The 26,331-nt window shown below is 34.9% G+C and overlaps 1 protein-coding gene across 5 annotated transcripts; it reads left to right on the top strand.

The window, feature by feature from the left end:
* Positions 1–821: 821 nt before the first annotated feature.
* On the top strand, positions 822–26,067 carry LOC126965862 (gustatory receptor for sugar taste 61a-like). 5 transcript variants are annotated; one of them, XR_007729618.1, is made up of 10 exons: positions 822–993; positions 4,993–5,128; positions 7,844–8,029; positions 14,731–14,894; positions 18,409–18,531; positions 19,624–19,781; positions 22,933–22,986; positions 23,078–23,234; positions 24,590–24,679; positions 25,351–26,067. XR_007729618.1 is itself a non-coding variant. In XM_050809628.1 (10 exons), exons 1-10 carry the CDS (start codon positions 977–979, stop codon positions 25,408–25,410), a joined length of 1,128 nt encoding a protein of 375 aa, XP_050665585.1. In that variant the 5' UTR covers positions 822–976; the 3' UTR covers positions 25,411–26,067. The 5 variants fall into 5 exon arrangements, 2 of the variants coding, with proteins under 2 accessions (XP_050665585.1, XP_050665586.1); XR_007729619.1 differs by having other exon boundaries at positions 4,993–5,111; positions 19,624–19,695; XM_050809628.1 differs by having other exon boundaries at positions 4,993–5,111.
* The last annotated feature ends 264 nt before the right edge of the window (positions 26,068–26,331 follow it).

Raw genomic sequence — 26,331 nt, forward strand, 5'->3', positions numbered from 1 at the left:
ATTTCTGTTCTTAACGTTAAATTCTATGTTAATAATTATATGCATCAACGGTAAGATCAAATTTTAAAAGAAAGATGAAAAAAAAATACACAAATCAGAAAAAGGGAAGATGTGCACCTTTTAAAGCAATATATATAGAAGCAACTTTAATTAAAAAAAGCCAAGTCACTGATTATCTGGATACGATCACTCAGAGTTAAGGATGATTATTTACATTACAGTTTTTGGGATAAAAAATTTGATGGCCAACTATACCAAAATAAGCAACTTAACTACAAGTTAACACTATTATTATTTGTAACGAATATTCTATTTGTTTTTCTGGTTTAATAATATGGGATAAAAGTACTTTATTATCTATAAAATATTTCAAATTATTTACATATGACTTAATAATTAAAAACGCTATTTATATAAATAAAAATAAAATAAAACGTAAATAATCCAACAAAATTAATTAATTACAAATAGAAAATATCATTAAGATCGCTATCGGCAGGTAAGGTGCCCATGAAGCTGGCAACGTTAAAAGTACTTAATTTACATTGTTAAATGGTAAAACTTTCATCTTTTATTATTATTTATCGCAATTATTAACATAGAATTTAACGTTAAGAACAGAAATACATGTGAAAGATAAAATAATATTTGTAATGTTCATTAAAATATTGTTATATATGTATAAATATATGTTGAGCTTCTGAAATGTTAAACGATGTATCCACAATGGACTATTACATCCAAACCATCAAATGTGAAAACCCATATTCACGCCATAAAACTTTATAGCTAATAAATTTGAAGTATTGAAAGCCATAACTTCGATAGCGTGAAATGTTTCTATTATTACTCTATTTCTAAATATATTTATTTTGTTATGAGTACGAGAATTTCGGAATAAAGGGACGAAATAATAATATCCCTTTACATAAATATGTAAGATATTAGAAGAAAAATTTGGATTACAGACACAATAATGACATTCCTGCCGAGGTAATGGATTTTGGCGTAAGGTTGTAACACAGTAAGCAGTAATGCCCGGTTTCTATAAACAAAAAGTAAATGAAGGGTTCCATAGCAGCAAGTAGCATAATAGAAAAAGTCCTTGTAGTTCATTGTAACTTTAATCGATGTTCTAATAATAGTGTATTTTTTTAATTAAAATTATTGATAAGTAAACATTATAATTAGGTACCTAAATAATGGAAGTTAGATTTAACTATAAATGAGCCCATATAGGCTAGTGATAGCTAAATAAGCTAATATTATAAACTACTACTTACTCGATCTCGATCGAACCGGTGGAAGTTTGCGTGGTAATGTACATTATATATTTTTTTAGTTTTATCATTCTCTTATCTTAGAAGTTACAGGGGACACACATTTTACCACTTTGGACTTGTCTCTCGCGGAAACTATTCAATTTAGAAAAAAGTTATATAAGAAATCTCAATATCATTTTTGAAGACCTACCCATAGATAATGGGCTTGATGAAAAAAAAAATCTGAGTTTCAGTTCTAAGTATGGGGAAACCCCAAAATTTATTATATATTTCTATTTTTGTGTGAAAATTTTAATGCGGTTCGCAGAAGAATACTTTTACGTTTCAACAGTATAGTTCTAAATGCTTCGGAAAAAGAGGCTGTGACATACACGGACAGACAGACAGAGAGATATGACGAATCTTATCTCATATTTACTACGCGACGTATTTCAACACTGTTTCAATAAATACCAACCGTAATGGGCTATCACCAACGTATGAGAGGGATACCGTTAAAATCAATAAGACATTATTCTAGATATGTGAAACGAATGATTTTAGCGTTTCTATAACATTTTCTACCGTCAGAACAATATAAAATTTACCTGTTTTTTAGTTTAAAATAACCGTTCATATTCGGGTGATTAGTAAAAATAAAATATTTATTTGTTGCCAAAATACAATTTTGCTTAAAATTACTCTCGACCTCCAATCTAGGATAGCCCGTGACATAGGTGTCAGTCTCTTCCCAGTTGTACTATGTAAAATGTCAAAGAATACAAACATCAACATATTTTAAGGTGACTAACATTTAGCAATGGTGGTTATGCAAATAATGATGACATCAATAACAATTTATAAAATTGTTTCAAATTCTAAAATAATTTCGTTTGTGTGTCGTGTGTTGTGTGTGCGTGCGTGTTTGTGAAATAGAAAAATAACAAATTAATACTGAGATGTTTTCCACAATATATATATTACTGGTTTCAACCCGCGAATTTGTGCGCGTGCAATAGTTACTTTATGCAGCATTTTTTATTTTTTATTATGCTCACTTTGCAAATAATACACTACAAAATGCTGTGGTTAATACATTTTTAAAAGCAACCAACTATAGAACTTTCACCCCCCATTTTCATCCCCACACAGGTCTCAATTTTAAAAACGCTACAACAAATATTTATTTATTTCTTATCAAATGCCTCAATACAAATTTTCAGGGTGTTATCTTCAATAATGCTAACGATAACAAAATACATACAAGTTTTCAACCACTATTTCAACCCCGCCAAGCCATTTATTCGTGATAAAATTATGTCCTTTCCCAAGCTCTTGTCCATCTCTAATAAATTTCATCAAAATCGGTTCGGTGGTTTAGGGGTGAAAGCGTAACAAACAAACATACATTCATATTTATAATATTTGTAGGGATATAAGACAATAATTATTAACATGTGGGTAACCGCTTGGTTTTTCACAACACCCGATCTATTTGCATCGCAACGCCAACAAAATAAAAACAAAGTACTTTATGATATGGTGGAATTTTTTATTCTGTATTACAAAATTTGGATATGGAAAAAAGAAAGAATTACAACGATATTAGAACTTATCAGTAAACAATTAAACTTAATTTACATTGTAATAACAGCCACACGCATTCATTTGTCAAACTCCAGTAAATACATGTTTATTTTGACGTATTATTGACTTCGCCCTACTTACTGCAATTAGAGTACACTAGAAGACAAAATAAAAAGGAACGCACAAATTTGGTTTTGAATACTTACTGAACCAACTATTGCACTTAATTCAGTTTTTATAACTAACTCATAATCAAAGTAAAAGTCAAATAAACTTTATTCAATCAGGCTTAAATAAAGCGCTTTTGAATCGTCGCTACAAATATTTCTTACAACTTATTTCTTAAACATACAACAAACTCAAAAATTAGTTTGTAAGGTGCTGCATTCAGACAAAATCGTTGTTTTTCAAAAGCTCAAAATTTCAGAGCCGCTTAGCACTGCAATTGCGCTTGTCACTGAGATGTGACACAATACATATGCTTGCAATATGCACACTGAGGTGCGGTTGCATCATATTAGCTGTTTTAGTAAGGCATTAAAGGCATTTATTTTCTCAAAATTGATTCCTTTAGAATTATTATTGATGTCATTTCTAATATACTAGATACTAATACCGCTTCGGAAACAAATGGCGCTCTGAGAGAAAAGAAGCGGCGCAAGTAACTCTTACAGCATTCTTTTTTTGCGCTCTTTTTAACGAAATATATACTACTGTACTGTCATTGCTATTGGTATAAAATAATCATAATCTAGTCCCAGGCTAAGGCTCACTTTGTTATTCAGCTGTGGATTTACGACAGAGTAGAGACAGGATTAAGTCAAATTTAACGTTAACAGTAACGCTGAATTTAACATAGACTGCGTTATGTGTTGCACCATCGTATGACTTGGCATAGTTAAAGTCATAAATTTAATTATCATACTGGTATATTTTGGGGCAACACTTTGTCCGCAAGTGTATTTGTGATCCAAGTCCAATATAAATTCATATAATGAAAACATTGTAACGTAACTCACATGTGTACTTGTATTCTATGATATTGAACATTACATTATATTTCTTCATTTATCGTACAAATCGACATACTTTGAACTATTTCAATTGAAAAGTAATAATTGAAAATCCTGAATAAATGAGTTTTTACGATTGTTCGCGTAAAATTTTGTTTGGAGCTAAACTGTCTGGTGTCTTTCCTGTTTCTGGCCTCTTAAATAAGGATGGGAAACAATCTCGGTATAGCTTTACGTTAATGTAATTTTTACGTTAATATATTTCTATCACTATAGCTTTAAAGATATCCTCGCCCGCCACGTATCGTGTATTCAAATTCATTTATGTAAGATTATTCGACGCCTTAATAATATTGGCAACGCTCTTGTGATACCTCTGGTGCTAGAAGAGACTATGGGCCGCGTTGATATATGTAGCTATGTATGTATGTATGTACGCTCTATGCATCATATTTGATAGGATATAATGCAATAGTCAGATATTTATTCGAATACAACTTAACTTAGTAGGAGCAAACATCTCTTAAACCCACTAGGTGATTGTGCCTGTTGTATGCTTGTCTTTGCTGCAAATATAAATAATAGAGCCACATATATTAATCTTTATAAAACCCTTGTGCAGTCTCAGTTGGAATATACGTGTCCAATCTGGAATCCCCATTATGCTATATATTACCCACAACTGGAGGCTGTTCAAAAGAAATTCTTGCGTATTTCAAACTATCGTATGAATGGGAATACAATTTACTTTCACTTTGCCAAAGACGTCACTTATCAAGTGACGTCTTTGTCAACTTACGAAAAATATGTGTGAATGAACTAACTTGTCCTGAACTTAGCGAGGTTTTGCCATTCAATGTTCCTGCCAGGTCTTTACGCACGCACAGAACCACGCATTGTGAAAAATACTATATACTCTCTTTGTTACGAATTGGTCTTTTTCAAAAAACTGTAGATTGTGAGGATTACGGCAAAGGCTATATTTGTTTAATTCAAATAAATGTTATGGACAAGCATCTGAAGCGCTTAAGTTTATTAAATTACTTTCCCGTTAAATTAAGGAAAACCTACATACCCGTAATCGAGGAGTAGAAGCAGATGTTATTAATAAAAAAATCTTTTTTTTGCAGGTTTGTCTGCATTTCACCGTACACTGTATTTTGCGGATTATCTTTTACAATGCAATTATGCTGTTTGGGTCTACACTTGAGTGATAGTCTTCGCATTTCGGACAGAATAAGAGATACAGGTTTTACAAAAATATTGGTATTTGAACAAAATTTATGTTATTGAATAATCATATAGTTTTCCAGATGGTTAAACGACTATCTGAGTTAGGGTAAAAGTTAATGATAAGGGCTTATAACACTTGAAATTAGCTTTTAAACTTGCGCGGAAGCTTTCAACTCGTGCTTGTTGGTATGCAAAAATAACTTATTAAAAAAATATTTCGAGACTATCAAATATCTTCTGTCGTGTACGTTAAAAATAATACACACATCCAAAAAGTCTGAGCAACATGCATGATATTACAAATTTACCATTTATATTAATTAATTTCTAAGTCTTTATTCACTCAAAGTGCATAGGTATATAAACTTTTTTGTTATTGATGACATACTGGCTGGTTGTAAAAAATATGTATTGTTTTTTTTTATAAAATGAAATGAAAGGGAATTTGTTTGAATATAAGTGCGTTTTTATTGCTACGTTTAGTCTTGATTTTATAATTTTACCAACCATATAAATAAAGTTAGCGACAAAATTAAATTGTTAGATATTCTTTACGTCATGGTGCGACGTCATTTGGCGGCAAATGAAATGCAAAGAGCTGTAGGGATGTTGCAAGCGGGAAGGCATGAAGGTTTGGCATTCATAGAAGTGTTATTTGTCGTCTTTGGCAGCGCTACAATAATACAAGGGAACCCGCTGAATAGCATTCAGACCTTAAAAGGAGTACAACTACTCGGCAAGACCGGTACATACAACTGACTGCAAGACGCCAGCCGATGTTAACCGCTCGAGCGATAAGTTTGAGGCTACAAAATTCAAGTGGTGTTGATGTAAGTCCCCAAACTGTGCGAAATCGACTACGGCCTACGAGCTCGACGCCCAATTAGGTGCCCACCGATACGTCACGGAAATCGCGATCATCGAAATGAATGCTGTACAGAATGCGGAACATGTACCCAGGAACAATGGGATAAAATTATGTTTTCCGATGAGTCGCGATTCAGGTTTAGACATCAGGTCTAACCACAACAACAACAACAACAACAACAACAAGAAGGGTGCGAGTGTACCGTCGGCCCGGAAATACTGAAAGGCTCAGGTGCATTCACGAAGTTCATCCATACAGCGGCTCAACAGCTGTGATGGTATGGGCGGGTATTATGAAGAACAGGCAAACTGAGCTCGTTTTTGTAAATGGAAACATGAACGCTGAAAATTACGTTGAGGATATTCTCAGACCTTATGTCCATCCATTTGCACAAACCTTTGGGTCCAAATTTACGTTAATGTATGACAATGCGCGTTCACATACAGCTCGGCGAACCAGTAAATACTTCGAACGGAGAACGTCCGGGTATTGCCCTGTCCTGCACAATTGCCACACCTCAACCCCATTGAGCACGCATGGAACATGCTCCAGAGACGTGTTTTGAAGGACTTGGACAGAGTGACAACCACCCAACAGCTGAAAGATTTGCTACAATTCCATTGGGAGCGAATACCCCAAGATGACATAAACAGTGTCATTAATTCAATAAATAATCTTGCTGACAAGTTCTGTATAGCAGAGGAAGCCATACTTTGTATTAAATTATCCTATTATTTCACAATAAATTTACTGTCTTTAGAAATTTCATTTTGTTAAAAAAATGTTAAGATGCTAATGTAACTTAGTTTCTGCAGTATATTCTAATATTGTTAATTTCTGATTATTTTTAAAAGAACTTATAAAGCCAACAGCTGTTATTTTTAAATCATAGGACCTTTAAAATATTATTTAAAAATAAAATACAATGTTATAATGGTTTTGATCTGTGTATATTCCTAACATGATATCTTGCCGCTAGCTCTTACTTCATTTGTATTGGTCCTTTCACATTCACTTTTTTTATGGAATAGGAGGACAAACGAGCGTACGGGTCACCTGGTGTTAAGTGATCACCGCCGCCCACATTCTCTTGCAACACCAGAGGAATCACAAGAGCGTTGCCGGCCTTTAAGGAAGGTGTACGCGCTTTTTATGAAGGTACCCATGTCGTATCGTCCCGGAAACACCGCACAAGGAAGCTCATTCCACAGCTTTTTTTAGTACGAGGGAGAAAGCTCCTTGAAAACCGCACTGACATCCAGATCACTTTTATATATTCCTTATTAAACGCACTATTTAAAGTTTTCCATATTGCGAACAAAACGATTTAAAAGGAAAATTAAAATTTATATAAAAATAGAAGCTAACCACACCTATACGTTACACATTTATACAAACATTTTGTTAACCGACTTCAAAAAAGGAGGAGGTTCTCAATTCGTTGATATTTTTTTTTAAGTTTGTTACCTCAGAACTTTCAACTGGATGAACCGGTTTAGATAATTCCTTTTTTTTCGTTTGAAAGCTAGTTCTTACCGTGTAGTGCCATTGTTTATTTCTATTGTTGGAGTCGGTGTCAACTATACCTTAGTTAAGGTTTGTATCTAACTATATCCATAGGTGAGATGTGCTTGAGTTTCACGCACAACTTGACAAGGCGAGAGGTGAGGTGGTGGGGCCGCGGCCGGAGGACATCGATTCCAAAAACATTTTATACATTTTAGTGCATATTATATCTATTGTTTTGGAATAGTTATTTTAAGTTGGGTGTTTTTTTGTTAATTTATTGGATTGGGGTAGCCTAATGGCAGCCTACAGTTTATTCATTAACGACCTTCGTCTTTTAAAAATTAATTTTAATATTCGTGAATTTTTTTTAGAAAAATTATTGTTACACATATTTCTTATCTCAAGTGCATTATATTTGGCGAAATTTGGAAGAAATTGGAACGAAATATTTCAGGCGATAAAAATCTTGGAAAAGAGAACAACACGAATTGAAGATCCTAAAAAACTAGTTAAGCTCATCGACACGATAACGCTATGGGGATTATTTTTATTTTCACGTAAGTTATATACTGGCAATATTTTTTTTAATGGAAGAATAGTACAAGCAAGCGTACAGATAACCTGATTTGAACGCTTACGCTAAGGAAATCACAAAAGCGTTGCTGGCCTTTGGGAAATGTGTAATATGTTTTTTCAAGGTACCCATGCCGTATCGTACCGGAAACACCGCCCAACGAAGCTAATTTCTCAGCTTATATGTTCCTACGTGAAAAAAAGTATAAAGAACCGCAGTGTAGACATCAAGCCATATATCCAGATGGTGGGGATGCTATGGTAATTTATGGCGTGTCATACGAAGGTGAAATTTGGTGGCAGGAATTAGACGAAATAGAATTAGACTGTTCGGATCACTTCCTGTACTAAATGTGGTAGACGATACACAAACAAAATGAAGCGACGTCTGTACAACGCCAAGTGATCTAGCTGTTCAAAGAGTACTAGATTGCACGTCAAATGATTCGAGTTGATACCGGGGTGCGACACACCAGAGACGATAGCAATAATTCATTTGTGGTAAGACCTGCGTTTTATAGAGCGCTAGCATGTGGGCCAGTTTGAATTATTGTCCTTCAGAGACGCTCAGCTTCAAAAGAACTATGTTAATAATATAAATCTTGGTCTAGCTAAGCTTGCTAGCTTTTAGAAGTGGGAAAGTGGGAGAGTCACACTGCCGTCCTATGACGTCAGCACAATCGGGACAGTCTCGTCCGGGTTAATTACCACTCGCACAGAATACCAGCATGAAGTAGCAGCCTAGCGCCGCTATGTATCGCATAGGTTAGTGTCGAGGACCGGAGCCCTCCCCCCCCCCCCCCTCAAACAAAATATGAGAGCGGTCCGAAAAAGATATAACCCCAAGAGGGTACTGGCTCTACCGGAGCCGGAAAATCCCTCCCCAAGCACTCTCGCTCGGGCTGCCCTTCGTATTCTGGGGTGGGCACAGAACTGCGCATGACCGAGGACAAATGAGGAAGAAACACCACGGCACTTCACTCCATGCTTAACGTGACCTTTTGCAATATCAGAAGAATTCACTCCATTTTAAACGCCGTCCACCACCACCTTGAGACGGCGCAGCCAGCCTTTCAAATTCAAATTCAAATACTTTATTTCTCAAAATAGGATAACCGCATCACTTTTTGAAGTCAAGAAAATATACAAATAATAGAATAATACAGCCCTACTGCTTATAAATTAAAATAGTATGCAGACCTTAAAATTATTAACATTGCTTTAATCCCATGCACTTTTATCTGTTATATAATCTTTAATTGTAATAATATAATAAGCTTTTTTTAAAAGTTTCTGTTTAACAAATATTTTAAACTTTTTTAATTGTAGTTTGCAAATTTCTTCAGGGATTTTATTATAAAAACGGACACATTGTCCTCTGAATGATTTGTCTATTTTCGTTAGCCTTGTGTGAATCAGAGCAAGATTATGTTTATTTCTAGAAATAAACATAATCTTGCATCATAGTGAATGTCACTGTTTTTTTGAAACGATCTATATTTTTATGCACAAATATTAGGTTTTAAAATATGTATTGACATGGTATGACTTGACATCTCCTTAAATTTATCTCTCAATGAATGTCTACTGGACAGATTGTAGATTGCTCGAACAGCTCTTTTCTGCAGCACAAAAATCGTTTAAATATCACTAACGTGTCCCCACAGTAATGTACCGTAAGACATAATAGTATGGAAATAACTAAAATATACAACACGTGCCGTGTCTTCGTTTGTGAGCTGGCGAATTTTCCTTAGAGCTGCAGAACTAAGTCTATTCGCCAAACCTGCTATATGTGGACGCCATTGGAGTTTTGCGTCTAAAGTAATACCCAAAAAAACTGTGGTTTCTACAAGTTCCAAGTACTCCACGTTCACATTTACATTTGAATTCACCTGACTGACATTTGGGCTTATGAATTTAATACATTTTAGTTTTCTTACTATTCAAAAGCAAATTATTAGCATTGAACCAATGAACAATTTTGGACCAAGCATTGTTTACATCATCCAAGACTGATTCACGTCTTTTAATTTTAAATAAAAGGGATGTGTCATCAGCGAATAAAACAATTTCATGATTATCCTTAACAACATATGGCAAATCATTTATATAGATCACGAATAGAAATGGACCAAGAATTTAACCCTGTGGGACACCCATTTTTATGGTTGATCCAGGGGCGCGCTTTCCATTGATATCGACAGTCTAAATTCTATTTTCTAAATAAGAACTAATAAGTGTCAGTGCATTGTTCCTGATACCATAGTTTTGTACTTTCCTGATAAGAGTCTCGTGTTGGACGCAATCGAATGCCTTAGATAGATCACAAAAAACACCGAGCGCGGTCGCTCAACACCTGCATCAGTTGTTGAGCGACCTTTCGTAAATCCAAACTGTTTACACGTCAGCAAAGTACTAAAGTGTGTCTGAATTTGATTTAAAATAAGTTTTTCAAAGATTTTACTGAAAACAGTATCTGTATCAGTATCTGTATTGACAGATATAGGTCTAAAATTTGAAAGATCACTAGTATTACCTGATTTAAAAACAGGTATTGTCTTACTGTATTTCATCAGATCAGGAAAGGTACCACAGTCAATACATTTATTAAATATTATTGCTAATTGTGGAGCTATGACAGAGATTATAGTTTTAATGAAACTGACAGAATGACACCAGAGGTCAATTGTATTTTTTAATTTTAAACAGTTAAATACTTTAACGACCTCAGTATAGTGCACATATTGAAATTTAAAATATTTAGAACATTCTTCGACATTTTCTTTCAACATAGTTTCAGCTAGTAGAGGTGAAGAATTTAGGGACTCAGTTGTTGAGATTGGGATATTCAAAAAGAAATTGTCAAATAATGAAGCTATTTCAGTTTCTGATTTAACCGTTTTCCCGTTATATTGTAGGCAATAATCAGTCTTATGTGATTAGACTTTCTTGTCTCAGCATTTATAATGCTCCATGTGGTTTTTATTTTATCATTGCTATTCTTAATCTTTTCACTTAAATAACGAGATTTAGCTATTCTACATACTATTTTAAATATTTTGGTATATTTTTTAACATAAGTGATGAATTTAACACTTGTGTTAAATTTTTTCTCATTATATAATTCATACAGTCGTTTTCTACTTTTATGGATGCCTACAGTAGCCCAGTCACTAAAGTATGGCCTTTTATTTATAAAAATAGTCTTGGGTGTAAATACTGAGTTATATTCCTCACTAACAATAATTTTAAAAAATGCATTATAATGTGTATTAGGGTTTTCACATACCTTAAGTGATGGTAGTTTTAACATCAATTATGTTTAAACATTTCAAAGTGTTTTGTGGTTTTCACATTACAGTACATTCTTCTTTAGATTTATTTGTAATACTAGGCAATTTAAATTGTACTTGCTGACCACAGTGGTCAGAAGTAAGCTTACTTATAATATACTTATTAGTTATTGTATTACAATCTGTAAAAATATTGTCTATGCATGTTGCTGAAAAAGATGTAAGTCTAGTAGGTTCTAAGAATATAATTTTACAGTTAAATTATTGAAACAAACTTTTTAATTTGATGCACAAAGAGGAATTTTCCAATAATAAATCTACATTGAAGTCTCCACACATGAATATTTTTTTGTTTTTATTACAAATCATTGATAGAGCTTTCTCCATTACATTTTCAAAACTGTCATATGGTGCCGAGGGTGGTCTGTATATGCTCATAATTATTAATTGCTCCAATTCAACACAGGCTATTTCAATAATCCATTCTATTGAGAGTCTGACAATGTCTTTTCGCTCCTTATATTTCAGTTCATTACTGATCAGTATTAAAGAGCCACCATGTATGGCTTGTTCTCTACTGAATGAACTACCAATCTGGTGACTATTTAAATTAAAAATTAACTGATGACATTTTAGCCAATGTTCTGTAATGCACAGTATATCTATGTTGTCACAGTTCATGAATAACTCTATTTCCAAATCTTTACCTAGCATAACCTGTATATTTTGGTGTACTAAGTTTATAAATTTAACATTTTTTGTAATAAATAAATAAATAAATAAGTATTTAACAAAAAGTTGTGTTTCCTTACGGAGACGCAGATATCTCGACCTAGCGATACATCATATTTAACGTACAGACTACGCAGGGCGATCTGTGCATAATTTTGCATTGGCGTATGGTCTGTCCCAATTGGTTGAGTCGCCAACGCGGCTATGTGGATAGCCACATGCCGTCCTTATTAGATCTTCTGCTGACTACACATCCCGATGGTTACCAGGTCTTTGTCGACGCCCCTCTCGGAACGTCCGACTATTGCCTGGTCAGGAGCCACCGCATTTGGCACTACAAGTCAGCAGATTGGGAAAGGTTGCGTTCCTTTTTTGCATCCTACCCTTGGAGCAGGGTTTGTTTCCCTTCGGATGATCCTAGTGCCTGCGCCGTTGCAGTAGCCGATGTGATACTACAGGGCATGGATATTTTTATACCAAGCTCTGTAGTACCGATCGGGGGCAGATCACAGCCTTGGTTCGATGCGTCAATTAAAGCAGCATCTGACTGCAAAAAACAGGCGTATCGAACTTGGGTTGCGGTGCTGGGCACAAAGGATCCAAACTGCAAAGTTCTGAAGAGGAAATATAACCGTGCCTCCAGATTTTTTAAGCAGCAAATCACCCGTGCGAAATCGAAGCACGACGTCAAAATCGGTGAGCAGCTTTCCAGTAACCCGACCGGAACACGCAAGTTCTGGTCATTGTCGAAAACTGCTGGCCCATACGGCAAAAGAGAAAGCCGATCTCCTGTGCGCTCGTTTTGCCTCTAGCTCGATTCTTGACGAACAACGGAAAGACAGCGCCGACCATCCCGCGGTGTCAGAGCTCTATGCCTGAAGTACAGTTCAGACAGAAAACTACATTTCTCCAATCGTGCTTAGAACGTGTGCCCCTGGCTTGACGCCGGTGCTAACGCGTTTATTCTGGCACTCTTATTCAAAAGGCGTAGTCCATGACTGATGGAAGTCAGCCTTTGTCCATCCGCTCCAAAAAAAAGGAGACAGTTCGGATCCGGCAAATTACAGACCTATAGTTATTACCTCCCCGCTCTCCAAAATCATGGAGAGCATAATCAACCGCCAGCGCTTGGTATACCTAGAGTGTCATCAGTTGATCAACGACCGACAGTACAGCTTTCGCCATGGTCGGTCGGCAGGTGATCTTCTGGTATACCTAACACATAGATGGGCGGCGGCTATTGAAAGCAAGGGGGAAGGCCCGGCAGTCAGCCTGGATATAGCGAAGGCCTTTGATCGTGAATGGCACAACGCACTCCTCTTAAAACTTCCATCATTTGGGCTTCCCGAGAGCTTGTGCAAGTGGACCTCCAGCTTCCTCACTGGGTGCAGCATACAGGTCACTGCTCGAACCCGAAGCCCGTGAATGCTGGAGTACCCCAAAGCTGTGTGCTATCTCCTACGCTATTTCATCTGCATATCAATGATATGTTGGACACCTCCAACATACATTGCTATGCAGACTACAGCACCGGTGATGCCGTATACACAAGCCATGCAGGTCTCCCTCGGGAAATCGTCGACCAGTGCCGGGAGAAACTTGTGTCTTCTATCGAGTACTCTCTTGATAAGGTCGCGGAACGGGGTAAATTGAACCTTGTCCAATTTAACCCCCAGAAGACTCAAGTTTGCGCGGCTACCACTAAAACACCCCATTTGTCGTATCACCGCTCTTCGACAACACATCCCTTAAAGCCTCGCCTAGTATCGGAATACTGGGTCTCGAAATCTCGAGCGATTGCCAATTTCGTGGCCATCTGGAGGGCCATCAATAGAGCACGGCAATACTTCAAGCCAGCCCACATTCTAGCGCTCTACAAAGCGCAGGTCCGGCCACACATGGAGTATTGCTGTCATCTCTGGTCTGGCGCACCCCAGTATCAGTGCGACCCATTTGACCGCGTGCCACGCAGAGCAGCTCGAATCGTCGGGGACCCCTTGCTCTGTGAACGGCAGGATCACTTGGCGTTGCGTAGAGACGTCGCTTCATTGTGTGTCTTCTACCACATTTATCACGGGGAGTGTTCCGAAGAGCTGTTTAACCTGATTCCTGCCGCCGAATTCCACCCTCGCACGACACGCCAAAAGTTAGGATATCATCCCAACCTTCTGGATGTGTGGCGGTCCTCCACAGTGCGGTTTTCAAGGAGCTTTCTTCCTGCTGTAGAATGAGCTCCCTTGAGCGGTGTTTCCGGTACGGTACGACATGGGTACCTTCAAAATAGCGCGTACACCTTCCTCAAACGCTCTTGTGATTCCTCTGGTGCTGCAAGTGAATGTGGGCGGCGATGATCACTTAACACTAGGTGACCCACACGCTCGTTTGTCCTCCTATTCCATAAAAAAATACTTTTACTACTTTTAAAAGGTTACCCGTCAGGTGGATGCCTATGTTCCTTTTCTAAAGTGTCAATAACGCTCCTGTCGTTCCTCTGGTTTTGCAAGACAATGTAGGCGGCGGTGATTACTAAACATCAGGTGCCCCGTACTGTCGTTCGTCTTCTCTTGCATAAAAAAACAATGTGCAAAGCTTGTTAAGCAATTATAAACTTCACTAATTATTTTCTTCTATCTAATTATATTCTTATTATGTTTCAGTTGAGATCGGACTACATTTACTATTTGCCATAGAAGATACGAAATTATGCTCCGATCATAACAATATTACTTTAAAATTGTTTTGGAATAAGTTCTTTATAACAAACCATCGGCATTATTTTTCATATCTACCTAATACGGTATTTGTTGGATTTACATTAGAGGTAATTCTTTATAGATTATAAGAAGTGAAGTGAAGTGAGATTATCTCACTTTCTAGATATTCTTAGCTGCAAGAAAAATCTGTTTATTTATATTATACGCTTATGAATAAATGATGGAATTAATGATTTATTTATTCAACAAAATGCAGTTACAATAGGTCGAAAATAATTTCTGATGAGCCTTATACATTTTACCAGGATAACTGGTGTTTGAATATTACATTAAATTAGATAAAAGAAATAAAGAAACAGAAACATGATAGGATTAAAAAGTTAATTTATAATTACAAAAATTTATACAAATAAAGCATAAAAATAAAATAAAAGTTATGATTAAAATGTCAACATAATAAAAGTCCAAAACCAATTATTGTCAATAACTTTAAAGTATCCTTAACCTTTAGGTAGTCCTTAATTTAAGATAAGTTACATAAGATTATCACGAAATAATTCTTAAATATTGTAATAGCATTTGTTAATGAGCAACTCATGAGTTCTCCTTTTAAATTTATTAAAAGTGCTGCTTTTATAGTCGTCAGAAAGTTTATTTTACATAGTTATTGCCATGCAGTGTGTACTCTTTCCAAACATCTGTAGTAGCGATGAAACATACCCTTGGTAGGCTATTAATGCAGTTTTCTTTTCTGAGGGTTGACGGAGCCGTCTGAGGACATAAACAAACTTATCCAATTTGCTGCACACATTTTTGTGCTACTTCATCATGCTGTGTGGTGTGATAATAATAATAATAATAATAATAATATTGACACACTTTTTACACAAATTATCTTGCCCCAAGTTAAGCATATATAGCCTGTGTTATGGGTTACAAGACAATAGTGATAGATCTAGTCTTTTTATAATTGTTAAAACTGCAGCGGATTTTGTATTTTTTTTTCTTACACTAATCCCTCTACTGTATTAATATATAATATCAAAACTGTAAAGATTGATTTAAAAGACCAGCAATGAATGACGTTGTACGTGAATAAATATTTTTTGTCTACATTCATTTCAATAAACAAGCTTTAAGAGGAGCCAAACAAGATTTAAATAATTTTTCACGAAAGGAATACCGAATTAGTCCTTTGCACGACGGACTTTACTATTTTACCACATAATAACGAAATGTAGAAACTTTTACTCTATTTTTAAAATTTAAATTTTCAACCGACTTAAAAGCAGGAAGGGTGTATCTATTTACCAATTTTTTGTATGTTTGTTAAAGTAAGGTTATTTTTTTTTAAATTAAATAAGTATACTTTTAACTTATTGATATATCTTTCCAAACTTTAACAGTTTGTTGGCAAGTTAATGCGCTTAAAAAACATTTAATTATGTGTACATACTTAACTACTACTTACTTTAAACTAAATTATTAGGACTAAGAACATCTAAACATTACTAGAATTATTTATATTAGACAAAAGAAAAGATTTACCTAATCTATACTAAATTGGCATATAGCATTGTTGAATAACATTGAACAACATTTATTGAGAGTTATTCAATGCTATTCAACAGCACATTTTTCATTTTAAATTTAACTTCATTTTATTTAGTTTGTGAACACTCCTCAGCCACGCTATCTCGTTGTATGTATATGACTTGCACCACATAATCATTCAATCTTTTGTCGTAGTAATTTTTTAATCTTTGGAACCATTAACTTTCCCTCCCTCACGCTTCTGGAGCTATATTTATTATTTATAGGAACTTTCAAACTATCATTATAATAAAAAATCTATTGCTATTTGGAATTTGGTTTTTAAATCAACAGGTAGAATTTTAGTTAGTGAATATAGTTTTCGATAATCACCTTTACAATTATTTTTATCTTTTCTGCTTGCCAAATATTTAATAAATCTGGTTTGCAAGATATATACCTCTTTAGTACCTATAGGTATTGTAGACTATTGTATTGTATTATTATAGACCATACACATCGACAGCGGAGTTGATAAGCGAATCAACAAACGCATAGTACACAGTGCGAAGTGTTTGTTTAAAATAGCTCTCAATTTAATGCATAACGCGTCAATATGTAATTTTAAATTATAGTTCTTATGAACAGTGGTTGATAGAACTAAGTAAATAAGGTAGGATTAGTAAATCTACATATGTATATATAAGAGATTTCCTCGTATATAGTCTCTCATCACGATATCTCTGGAACCATAAGCCGTAGAGACTTGAAATTTGGTAGGAATATTCCTTTCACCAAGTAGAGGTCAGCTTAGAACGGATTTTAAGAAATTCCACCCGTAATTTTTTTTTTCATTATGAACAGAACAACGTCTGTCGGGTCAGCTAGTCCTAAATATTTGTATTTTTCAACATATTCAATAGCTGAATTTGCTTCTTTTCTCAGCCGTTTATGGAACGATTTGAATTTTTTAGTTTTAAATTAGCGATGTTAAGATCATCGAATAATAATGCATCACTGTTATCTATCAGATAAATATTGCAAGTGATACAGTGTAATTGATTTACAAGCCAAAACAGTGTTAAGAGTGGTGGCAAGTATACACCACAAATATATAATAAAAAATTATTTTTTATTTTTTTTTAATGACCATAAGGGACAAGACGAGCAAGACGTTCAGCTGATGGTAATTGATGCGCCCTGCCCATTACGATGCAGTGCCGCTCTGGATTCTTGAATAATCCAAAAATTCTGAGCGGCACTACAATTGCGCTTGTCTCCTTAAGACATAAGATGTTAAGTCTCGTTTGCCCAGTAATTTCACCACTTACGGCGCCCTTCTGACCGAAACACAATAATGTTTACACATTACTGCTTCACAGCAGAGATAAGTACCGTTGTGGTACCCATAATCTAGTCGGCATCCTGTGCAAAGGATCCTCCCATTGGTAAAATATGTAGATAACAGGACTATTTGAGATGGCGATGAAGCCGAAAGTGGTCATCGGAACTCTATTATACTATCGTGTACCTAAGCTGTTTTTAGGCTTATTAGAATTGTCGTCACATGTACTGTTAGTGTACCTGTCTTGTATATAGCACTACTTGATGAATACCACCTATTCACTATGAATATCAAAAATTCTACTAAATCGCATTACTTTTTGTAATGGCTTTAAGCAAGTGCATTTAGTTCAAATGAAAAAAAAACGTTTTTGTTTTGTTAGTTGTAAATTTGAACGAATGATAATATAAGGTGATAATAAAATTTATTTTGCGATTAGTTAAATTACCTTTGGACGCTTTCTCTATAAAAGAGATTACCACGTGGTTGAACCACGCCCATTCTGTTTTAATTTACGTTGAATTTGTGACCTTAATAAATAAATATATAGATTGAAATTTTGTATTGCATTGATTGATGGCATTAATTTGTATTTTACCAGTGCGTTTTAACTTATACTCTCTACTAATATCTGCTTATTAATTTATATTTAATGATACAAATGGAAATATATAAGTAAGTGTCTTGGCTTCTACCTAAAGTCAAAAGCCATAACTTTATTTGTACGTAATATTTTTTTTTAGTTTTTGAAGACACAAATCAAATTCTGGGACTATGCCATGAACGTTTTCATCATAATTAATGGCATTTATCTGGCAAAACAGCTTGGACATCTAAACATGATCATGGCTCGAAGACTCCAGGAGGTTAACTTTAAATTAATAATGTGTTATTAAATATATTATAGTTTGTTTCGTTAATAACAATAATAATAGTATATAAAATTGCAGTAGCTTCCTATAACTTTTGCATTCCTTACCTATCCATCCCTTGAAACTATAGCGTTTAAAATTCATTGAAAATTCTGTTACCAATAGAAAACTGCAATTTTTTGAGTATAATAGTTTTAGTCTTTGACATTCAATAAATGATATTAAATCCTACTTTGAATAACAATATTTGAATTTGTATTTATATAAATATATTAACCCGAAGAATGAATAGACTTTTTCGTAGTAGTCGGATTTGTTGAGTAAGTCCGATAAAAAAGGGTGGACCACTTAAAATAATTTATATGGTAAAACAACGTTTGCCGGGTCAGCTAGTATTCTATACATGTATCTGATACTGCTGTTTTGCTTTATATTATTGATTTTTTTATCCGAAAGGATCCGTAAAGAGTAGTCTTTATATTAAGTGTCAAAATCGCGATAGTTGCTTCAATTATGCCCATGAATTCTACTATGTAGACAGTATTATGAGCGCCTAGTGACGGGGTTATGTTTATGTTTAGGTCTTCCAAAACAATGCGTAACCTGAGACCTTGCCTTCAAGTCGATTTGTTATTGTTATTAATATTAATTAGATTAATAATTAATCTCGATATAATATACCTGAACCAAATCATAATGTTACTCTTAAGATAATGTACAGTTTGCAGCATGTGTGTCAAGACGAAACATGTGCCTAGTCTTAAATTTATAACAACTTTAGCAGTCTTAAATGTTTCTTGCAAATAAAGAACTTTGACTAACTTTGGCTTTGAATTTATTTATTGCATTTAACCAACATTCTGTGAAACGGGGCTTAGCCATTTTAATCTCAATGTCTCTAACACTACCAGAATAAATGCTTCATCGCAACATTGTATATTTCTATTCTAAGGAAGAACAGATTTTTTTTTTATAGAGACTGGCAATTTTTATGAACCCGCCAACCATTTCTTTATACGTTTTGACATTTATTAATATTAGCATATAAATTCTATTAATTTCATTAAAATATTATTTATGTTGCAGAATAAAGGTAATAGAATGACATGGATCAACATACAAATGCAATACACAACGCTTTGCAAACTAGTCAAACAGGTCGACAGTTTTTTGAACCCTATCGTGTTTTTTTTATATATATACAACCTCATTAATACTTGTAAATCTATTCATGAGCTCCTAGAGTAAGTACTTTTATCTTTAAGTGCTAACTTTAATATTAATCTATTTTTACAAATAAACATTTGAATTAAATGCGATAGTAGAAATCGATTCGCACCAATCTCGAAATGAGACGCATGTTTTAAAAAGTAAAAAACTTTAAAAATTAGTGCCCTATGGTTTAACTAACCTTTAGAGAGAATTTTTAGTGAAAGCTTGCATTATCATGTATGTTTGTTACGTGTGATAAAAAGTCTCGGGCTATTTACGATAGTCGCAAGCGCAATTGCTTACTGGTTAGGTCTGATATGATCCTTACAATGCCCTAAGGTTAGGCTTAGAAAAAGAACTGTTCGGTGATCACACTTCATGGTGTTAAACTACTTAGAGTAGACTACTAGGCTTCAGCCCACAGACCAAGTCAAGCAATAACAGCAGATGGGTATCTAACTAAACTTTGAACTATGATGCCGAAACATGACGTAGTGAGGGAGCCAACTTGTCGACCGAACTTCACCATTAATAATTATCCATGATAACGCAAGACCTCATAGCGTAAGTGAAACCGCTTTAAATTGTAAGACCAAAATTTGAAACTCTCCAACAACCTCCTCCTCTCCTCGCCGGATCTAGCCCCCGCTCAACTTATATCCCCAAAGTAAACCAAATTATTTTCTCAAAAAGTAATACAAAAGCCTTACATTCACCTTAAATAATTTTTAATTTTGCAGCAAAAATTGCAATTTCAATTCTTAAGCCCCAAATAAATAATTAAACACAATAGGTAGGATATGATATTGTCGCGTAGGAACGCTTCGACGTACATGACGAGAGTTGTCGAACTTCAAGACATTTATAATTTCAACAGCTCCGTCAGCTCGTAGCTCAGCGGAAAAGTGTTTTCTATAGACGCTGTAGACCCGGGTTCGATTTTTTTGGTTTTGTAAAGTTAATGAAATTTCTAGTAAATTCAAGATCAAATCGAAAAGAGTAATAAGGTTACAAAATGTGTAAGCAGGATAAAAATAGTTAAAAGAAATTTCTAGTACAATTTAAATTTAAAGATGTAATCGGAGAATCAATTTGAAAACGGACCAGATATATAAGCCGTACTAAGTGTGGCCTATGGCAGTTCTAGTTCAGACTCGGAAGTTTAAAGGAAAAGAAGGAAGAAAAGAAGAAGTGGTGAAAAGTGGAAAGTGATCCAGAAGAAGATAGAAGAGAACTAGTGTTCAGTGAAGTTGAAGGTACCGCCGCCGACAAGAGGAACAGCGGCGAAGTGCAAGTTCAGAAAAAGTGAACGCAAATAAAGACTCGACTATTATTTCCGATCCCTGACCCACTCCCGTGCCAATTGGTGTCAGAAGTGGGATTGGAAAGATGCCATTGGTGCCCAGGAACGAGAAGGGAGTGACTAATGAGTGAGTTAATGGAGCATGTGATGGCAGGTATGTTGGGAGAATCCTGCCTTATCTACTTAGATGATATAATCATTATGGGACGAAATTTTGAAGACCATTTTAAGAAGCTTGAAAAAGTCTTTGCAAAAGTGCCAACTTGAAGTTGAGTCCAAAGAAATGTTCCTTCTTTCAACGTCAGGTGAATTACTTCGGGCACGTCATCTCAGAGTTTTGTGAAAGGGTTTTCCGAGGTTGCTAAACCCTTACATCGACTGTCAGAGGAGAAAAGAGCCTTTTCCTGGGATGAAGAATGCGAATAAGCTTTATAAGAATTGAAAAAACGACTATGTGATTCACCTAACCTCGGATATCCTGACACGGAGGAAAGATTCGTAGTGGATGCTGATGCTAGCAACACTGCAATTGGTGGAGTACTATCTCAGAAGAGAGAAGATCAAGACGTTGTAATTGCATACTTTAGCAAATCTTTATCGAAGCCGGAGAGAAACTATTGTGTAACTCGTAGGGAGTTACTGGCCGTGGTAAAGACATTACAACATTTCAAAAAGTACATGTTGGGTCGCAAATTCCTCGTAAGGACTGATCATGCCGCCTTGAAGTGGTTACTAGAATTCAAGAATCCGGAAGGATAAGTGGCCAGATGGATTGAGCAACTTCAAGAGTATAACTTTGAAATCGAGCATCAAGGAGGAAAAAGTCATGGAAACGCAGATGCGTCAGGAGGAGAAAGAGAATTTTATGATCCGGTTGATCAGAACAGATTCGATCGACGAGAACTGGAGCAACGATCCAATGAGAAGAGCTCAGGAAAATCATAACGATCTTCAACCACTTTTACATTGGCAAGCAAGTAGATCACTTAAACTAAAATGCTCTGACGTGGCTGGACACAGAACAGCTACCAAGAGTCTCTAGGCACACTGGAACAGTTTGGTGATGCATGACGGGTTGCTCTACCGGAAATGGGAAACCCCGCAAGGAAAGAATTGCCATCTGCAACTGGCCGTTTCCAGGGAGAAGGTGAACGAGAACCTGAGAGCCTATCACGATGGTTCTTCAGGTAGACATTTGGGAATAAGAAGAACTCTCACAAAAATTAAATAAGATAGATAAGAGTACTTATCCTGCCTCCTGTTATAGAGCCGCAATACACGAGACGACTACGGTGACTCCTGCGTACGCCAATTTTGGAAGGGAATTGAGATTGCCAGCTGATTTACTCTCAGGCTGTCCACCGGATACTCTGAAAAGTATAACAGAATATGTGGATGAGCTACGGAATAAGATGTTTAACATCTACGAGGAAATTAGAACTACTTTACTACTTTCAAATTTCATGTGAACGGATGAAGACCCGCTACGATCGAAGAGCTAATGTTCGTAATTTTGAAGAGGGAACCCTGCTTTGGTTACGCAATCCAGTAAGGCGTAAGGGGAAGTCTCCGAAACTTCAACCAAGTTGGGAGGGTCCATACAAAGTAATCACTCTCTCTCTCCAGACTCTCAGGATCCAGCGAACCCCTCGAACTCCCTTGAAAATCGTACATGTCGATCGGGTGGCTAAGTACTTCGGAAGCAACGATGATCGGGACGATCATGTCTTGAGTGGGGCAGTGTCGCGTAATAATTGAATATACACATGCGTATACACATGGATATTTTATTGCAATGGAGATAAAGATCTCAAAAGATATATTTTTACTCTACATATCAATAACAATAATTCTTTTGAACAATTTTATTTCTGTTCCAGATTCAAAGGATTATACAAAATGAATAAAGGTGCAAGTTGTAAGCAGGTCAATAGGTAAAGTAGTACGCACTAGTCGTTCTATTATTTTGTAAATACCTAATTATAACAGCATTACATTTTCTAAATTTAACTTCTAAACTTTCAGTAGCAATATCATAGCGAACGTGTATAAGTTTTACATCACTCTCATATCATTGGTAAAAACAGTAGGGGTAGTGCTAATTGGAGGAAAATTGAACGATTTGACCTTAGAACCCTTGGATGCATTACAGGAAGCAAATACTTCTGCTTATGGCGTTGAGGTATTTCAACAGTAATATATTCGAAAAATCTGCATATTCATTTTTCCTACTTTTACTATTTTCATCAAGCTTTTATGTATATTTCTTATTTATTTTGTTTAACCTAGTCTTGCCATATCTATTGAAACGTGAAACGATTTTTTGCTACTGCATCATATTTGCAATCATATTTTATAACCTTTATTTTCTTTAAAATGTGTGTATAATTTCATATTTTGCTTGTTCGTGGCACTATGTGCACTGCCCAAAATCCAATTAGTACTTCTATCACTTATCAAAGGTTACCTTGAATGTTCACTTTATCAAAAAACTAGCTGTCCCGGCAAACGTTGTTTTGCCATATAAAGTATAATTCACGCGATAGTTTTATACATAATAGCCTATGTGTTATTCTGGTGTGTAAGCTATATTATTGTAAAGTTTCATCAAAATCCATTCAGTAGTTTTTGCGTTAAAGAAGTTCAAACATAGATCCAGACATACAAACTTTCACATTTATAATATTAATAGGATATTTTTAAAGGAATCAATTTTGATAATGAAATATATGCCTTTTTGCCTTTTTTTATCGCTCACATGCTGAATTACCCGTCAGTCAAATACTTCTCTGCTTATACAATTAAGTATAAGTTAACAGTTTGGTAGTAACAAAAAAAGAATAAAAAAATGTTTTGGATGGATGGAGTTTTCATATCCACTGGATCAAAAGGGTCTTGCGATCGAAATATTGAGTCTTGCTAAAAGCCATTCTCTTATTAAACATGATGTTCTGAAGTGGCTCAAACCCAATCCAAGAACATTGTGTTGATATACCCATGGCGAACTTTGGATACTTTTTCACAAATATATACTTTTTGGCAATTTATCCCGTCTGTTTACGAATATTACTAAGATGGTCTGATATTTTTCTGTTACAAACAGAGAAAGTTACATAGTATAAATAGCCCGGTAAATAAACATTCGGCTAATATACAAAGCGGCTCCAATTTGGCTCCAAACATATTTTTGTACTACCACAGCATTTCGGTTCTGTTCATCGCGTCACTCTATAATCAAATATATTTAAAGATTGAGACGAAGATGGGAAAACAATGGAAGTTCATATTATGACAGGTTTTACATTTAAATTCTAACATCTGTTGTTTTTTCAATGTATAATATATACCTACCTGAATTATACTATTATAACTGTTGCTTATTTTAAATCTTATTGAATGTTTGCGATACTATCGAAAGGCATCACGTAAAATATTGCATTTGAATAGATTCACACTTTACAAAAATATAATATGTTTTCATTTTTATTATATAATTTTTTCTCTCATACTGAATAAAAATTAATCAAGTAATCTCAGTTGCAGCGTTTCATGGACCAAGTATATCATTCAAGAGTTGGATTGAGTGGATTTGGTTGTTTTATTATCACCCGCAGCTCTCTCCTTCAGGTCAGGAACTGTAGTTAGTTTTAATCATTTAAGGGGACGTGGTTATGAAAACTAAAACCGCACTAAATTAGTAACACTCAATTTGATACGGTTGTCAATGATATTAGCGATTGAGCGAAGAGAACGATGGCTGGTCCATGCGTCAACTCGTAAACGGGTGCTGTTTGTGGTGCTAGGTCAATTTGTGTTATAGTTGATAAATCATTGTATTTTTTGGATGCAATTACTAATTGTGACGAGCACCATGTCACAAGACATACTTACACAAACAATTTATTCAAGCTGTTAAGGTTGATGCATCCAACATACGGTTATTTATATTTATACAGTTAATTCTTTATTACTTTTTTATAAAATAATTTAAATTATTTAATAACGACTTATATATTGTATGCAGCACCTTACAAAATAAATTTGTTATGTATATTACAGCCATTGTACTCTATTTGATTAAAAAGAGTGGCCGTTGAGTTTCTTATATGTTCTTCTCACGAGCTGTACTTTTTTCGAACATATTATGGTAAATTCAGTAATTTAAAAGAAATATTTATAGTGACGATTCAAGCGTTAAGCTTATGCCTAATTAAATAAAATATAAAGATGATTTGACTTTGATATGAGATACTGTTAAATGTATGTCTTATGTAAGTAACTTTATTGTTTCATTTCAGATAATTTCAGCGATTATAACTTATGAATTGATGCTAATACAACTATTGGATGTCGACTAAAATTGTAATTTAAGCGTCCCTTGTGTAAAAACTTGTTGTTATGATATATTTTATTGAAAAACTTTATTTGAAACTAGCTGACCCGGCAAACGTTGTTTTGCCATATAAAGTATAATTCACGCGATAGTTTTATAAGTAATAAAATATTGCCTATATTATAGCCTGTACATCATTTTGTTCTATTGTCATTAGTTTTTGCAGCGCACGCAAAAATAGGTTTTCCATTTTACACCTTGTGTTACAAAATAGCAATTTTACTACGGATCCCTAATTTTGAAAAAAAAACATAGCCTATAGCCTTCCTCGATAAATGGACTACCCAACACTGAAAGAATCATTCAAATCAGACCAGTAGTACCAGAGATTAGCGCGTTCAAACAAACAAACAAACACTGCAGCTTTATATATTAGTATAGATAAAAGCTCCTTTGATTCCTCTGGTGTTGCAAGAGATCGTGGGCGGCGGCACTTAACAACAGGTGACCCGTACGCTCGTTTGTCCTTCTATTCCTTAAAAAAAAGGGAGATTTCTACTACAATATATTAAATTAAAACTGTTCAAAGTTACATAATATCATAGATAATAAGAAATAATTCAATTAAATGTTTGTTCTTCTTGAAACTAGTAGATAGTAGAAGTTACATTAAAGTTTATGTTACAATAATATAATGTGGTTTCAATAAGTTTTCTTGGTAGACTCCTGGTTAACGATAAGTTACAGTAATCATAGCGTATGACAATGACAATAAGCAATCAAAAACGTTTATCAAATTTAAATAATCAAAAAATTTGATGTTTGAAATTTTTATTACACCGCCTCAAAATTTTCGCCCATCTATCGCATGTCGCATTACTAGTAGGATTGATATTGATTGATTGATGCGCCATATTTAGGCTCAGTATCCACCAGAGCGGACAGG

This window comes from Leptidea sinapis, chromosome 9, assembly GCF_905404315.1.
Source record: "Leptidea sinapis chromosome 9, ilLepSina1.1, whole genome shotgun sequence".
Lineage (NCBI taxonomy): Eukaryota > Metazoa > Arthropoda > Insecta > Lepidoptera > Pieridae > Leptidea > Leptidea sinapis.

What these genes read in the sequence shown, in the direction of transcription:
- LOC126965862 (XM_050809628.1), top strand. An exon ending in TGGCTCGAAGACTCCAGGAG is followed by an intron (nt 18,532 to 19,623) that starts GTTAACTTTAAA and finishes TTTATGTTGCAG; the next exon opens with AATAAAGGTAATAGAATGAC. An exon ending in TCTATTCATGAGCTCCTAGA is followed by an intron (nt 19,782 to 22,932) that starts GTAAGTACTTTT and finishes TTTCTGTTCCAG; the next exon opens with ATTCAAAGGATTATACAAAA.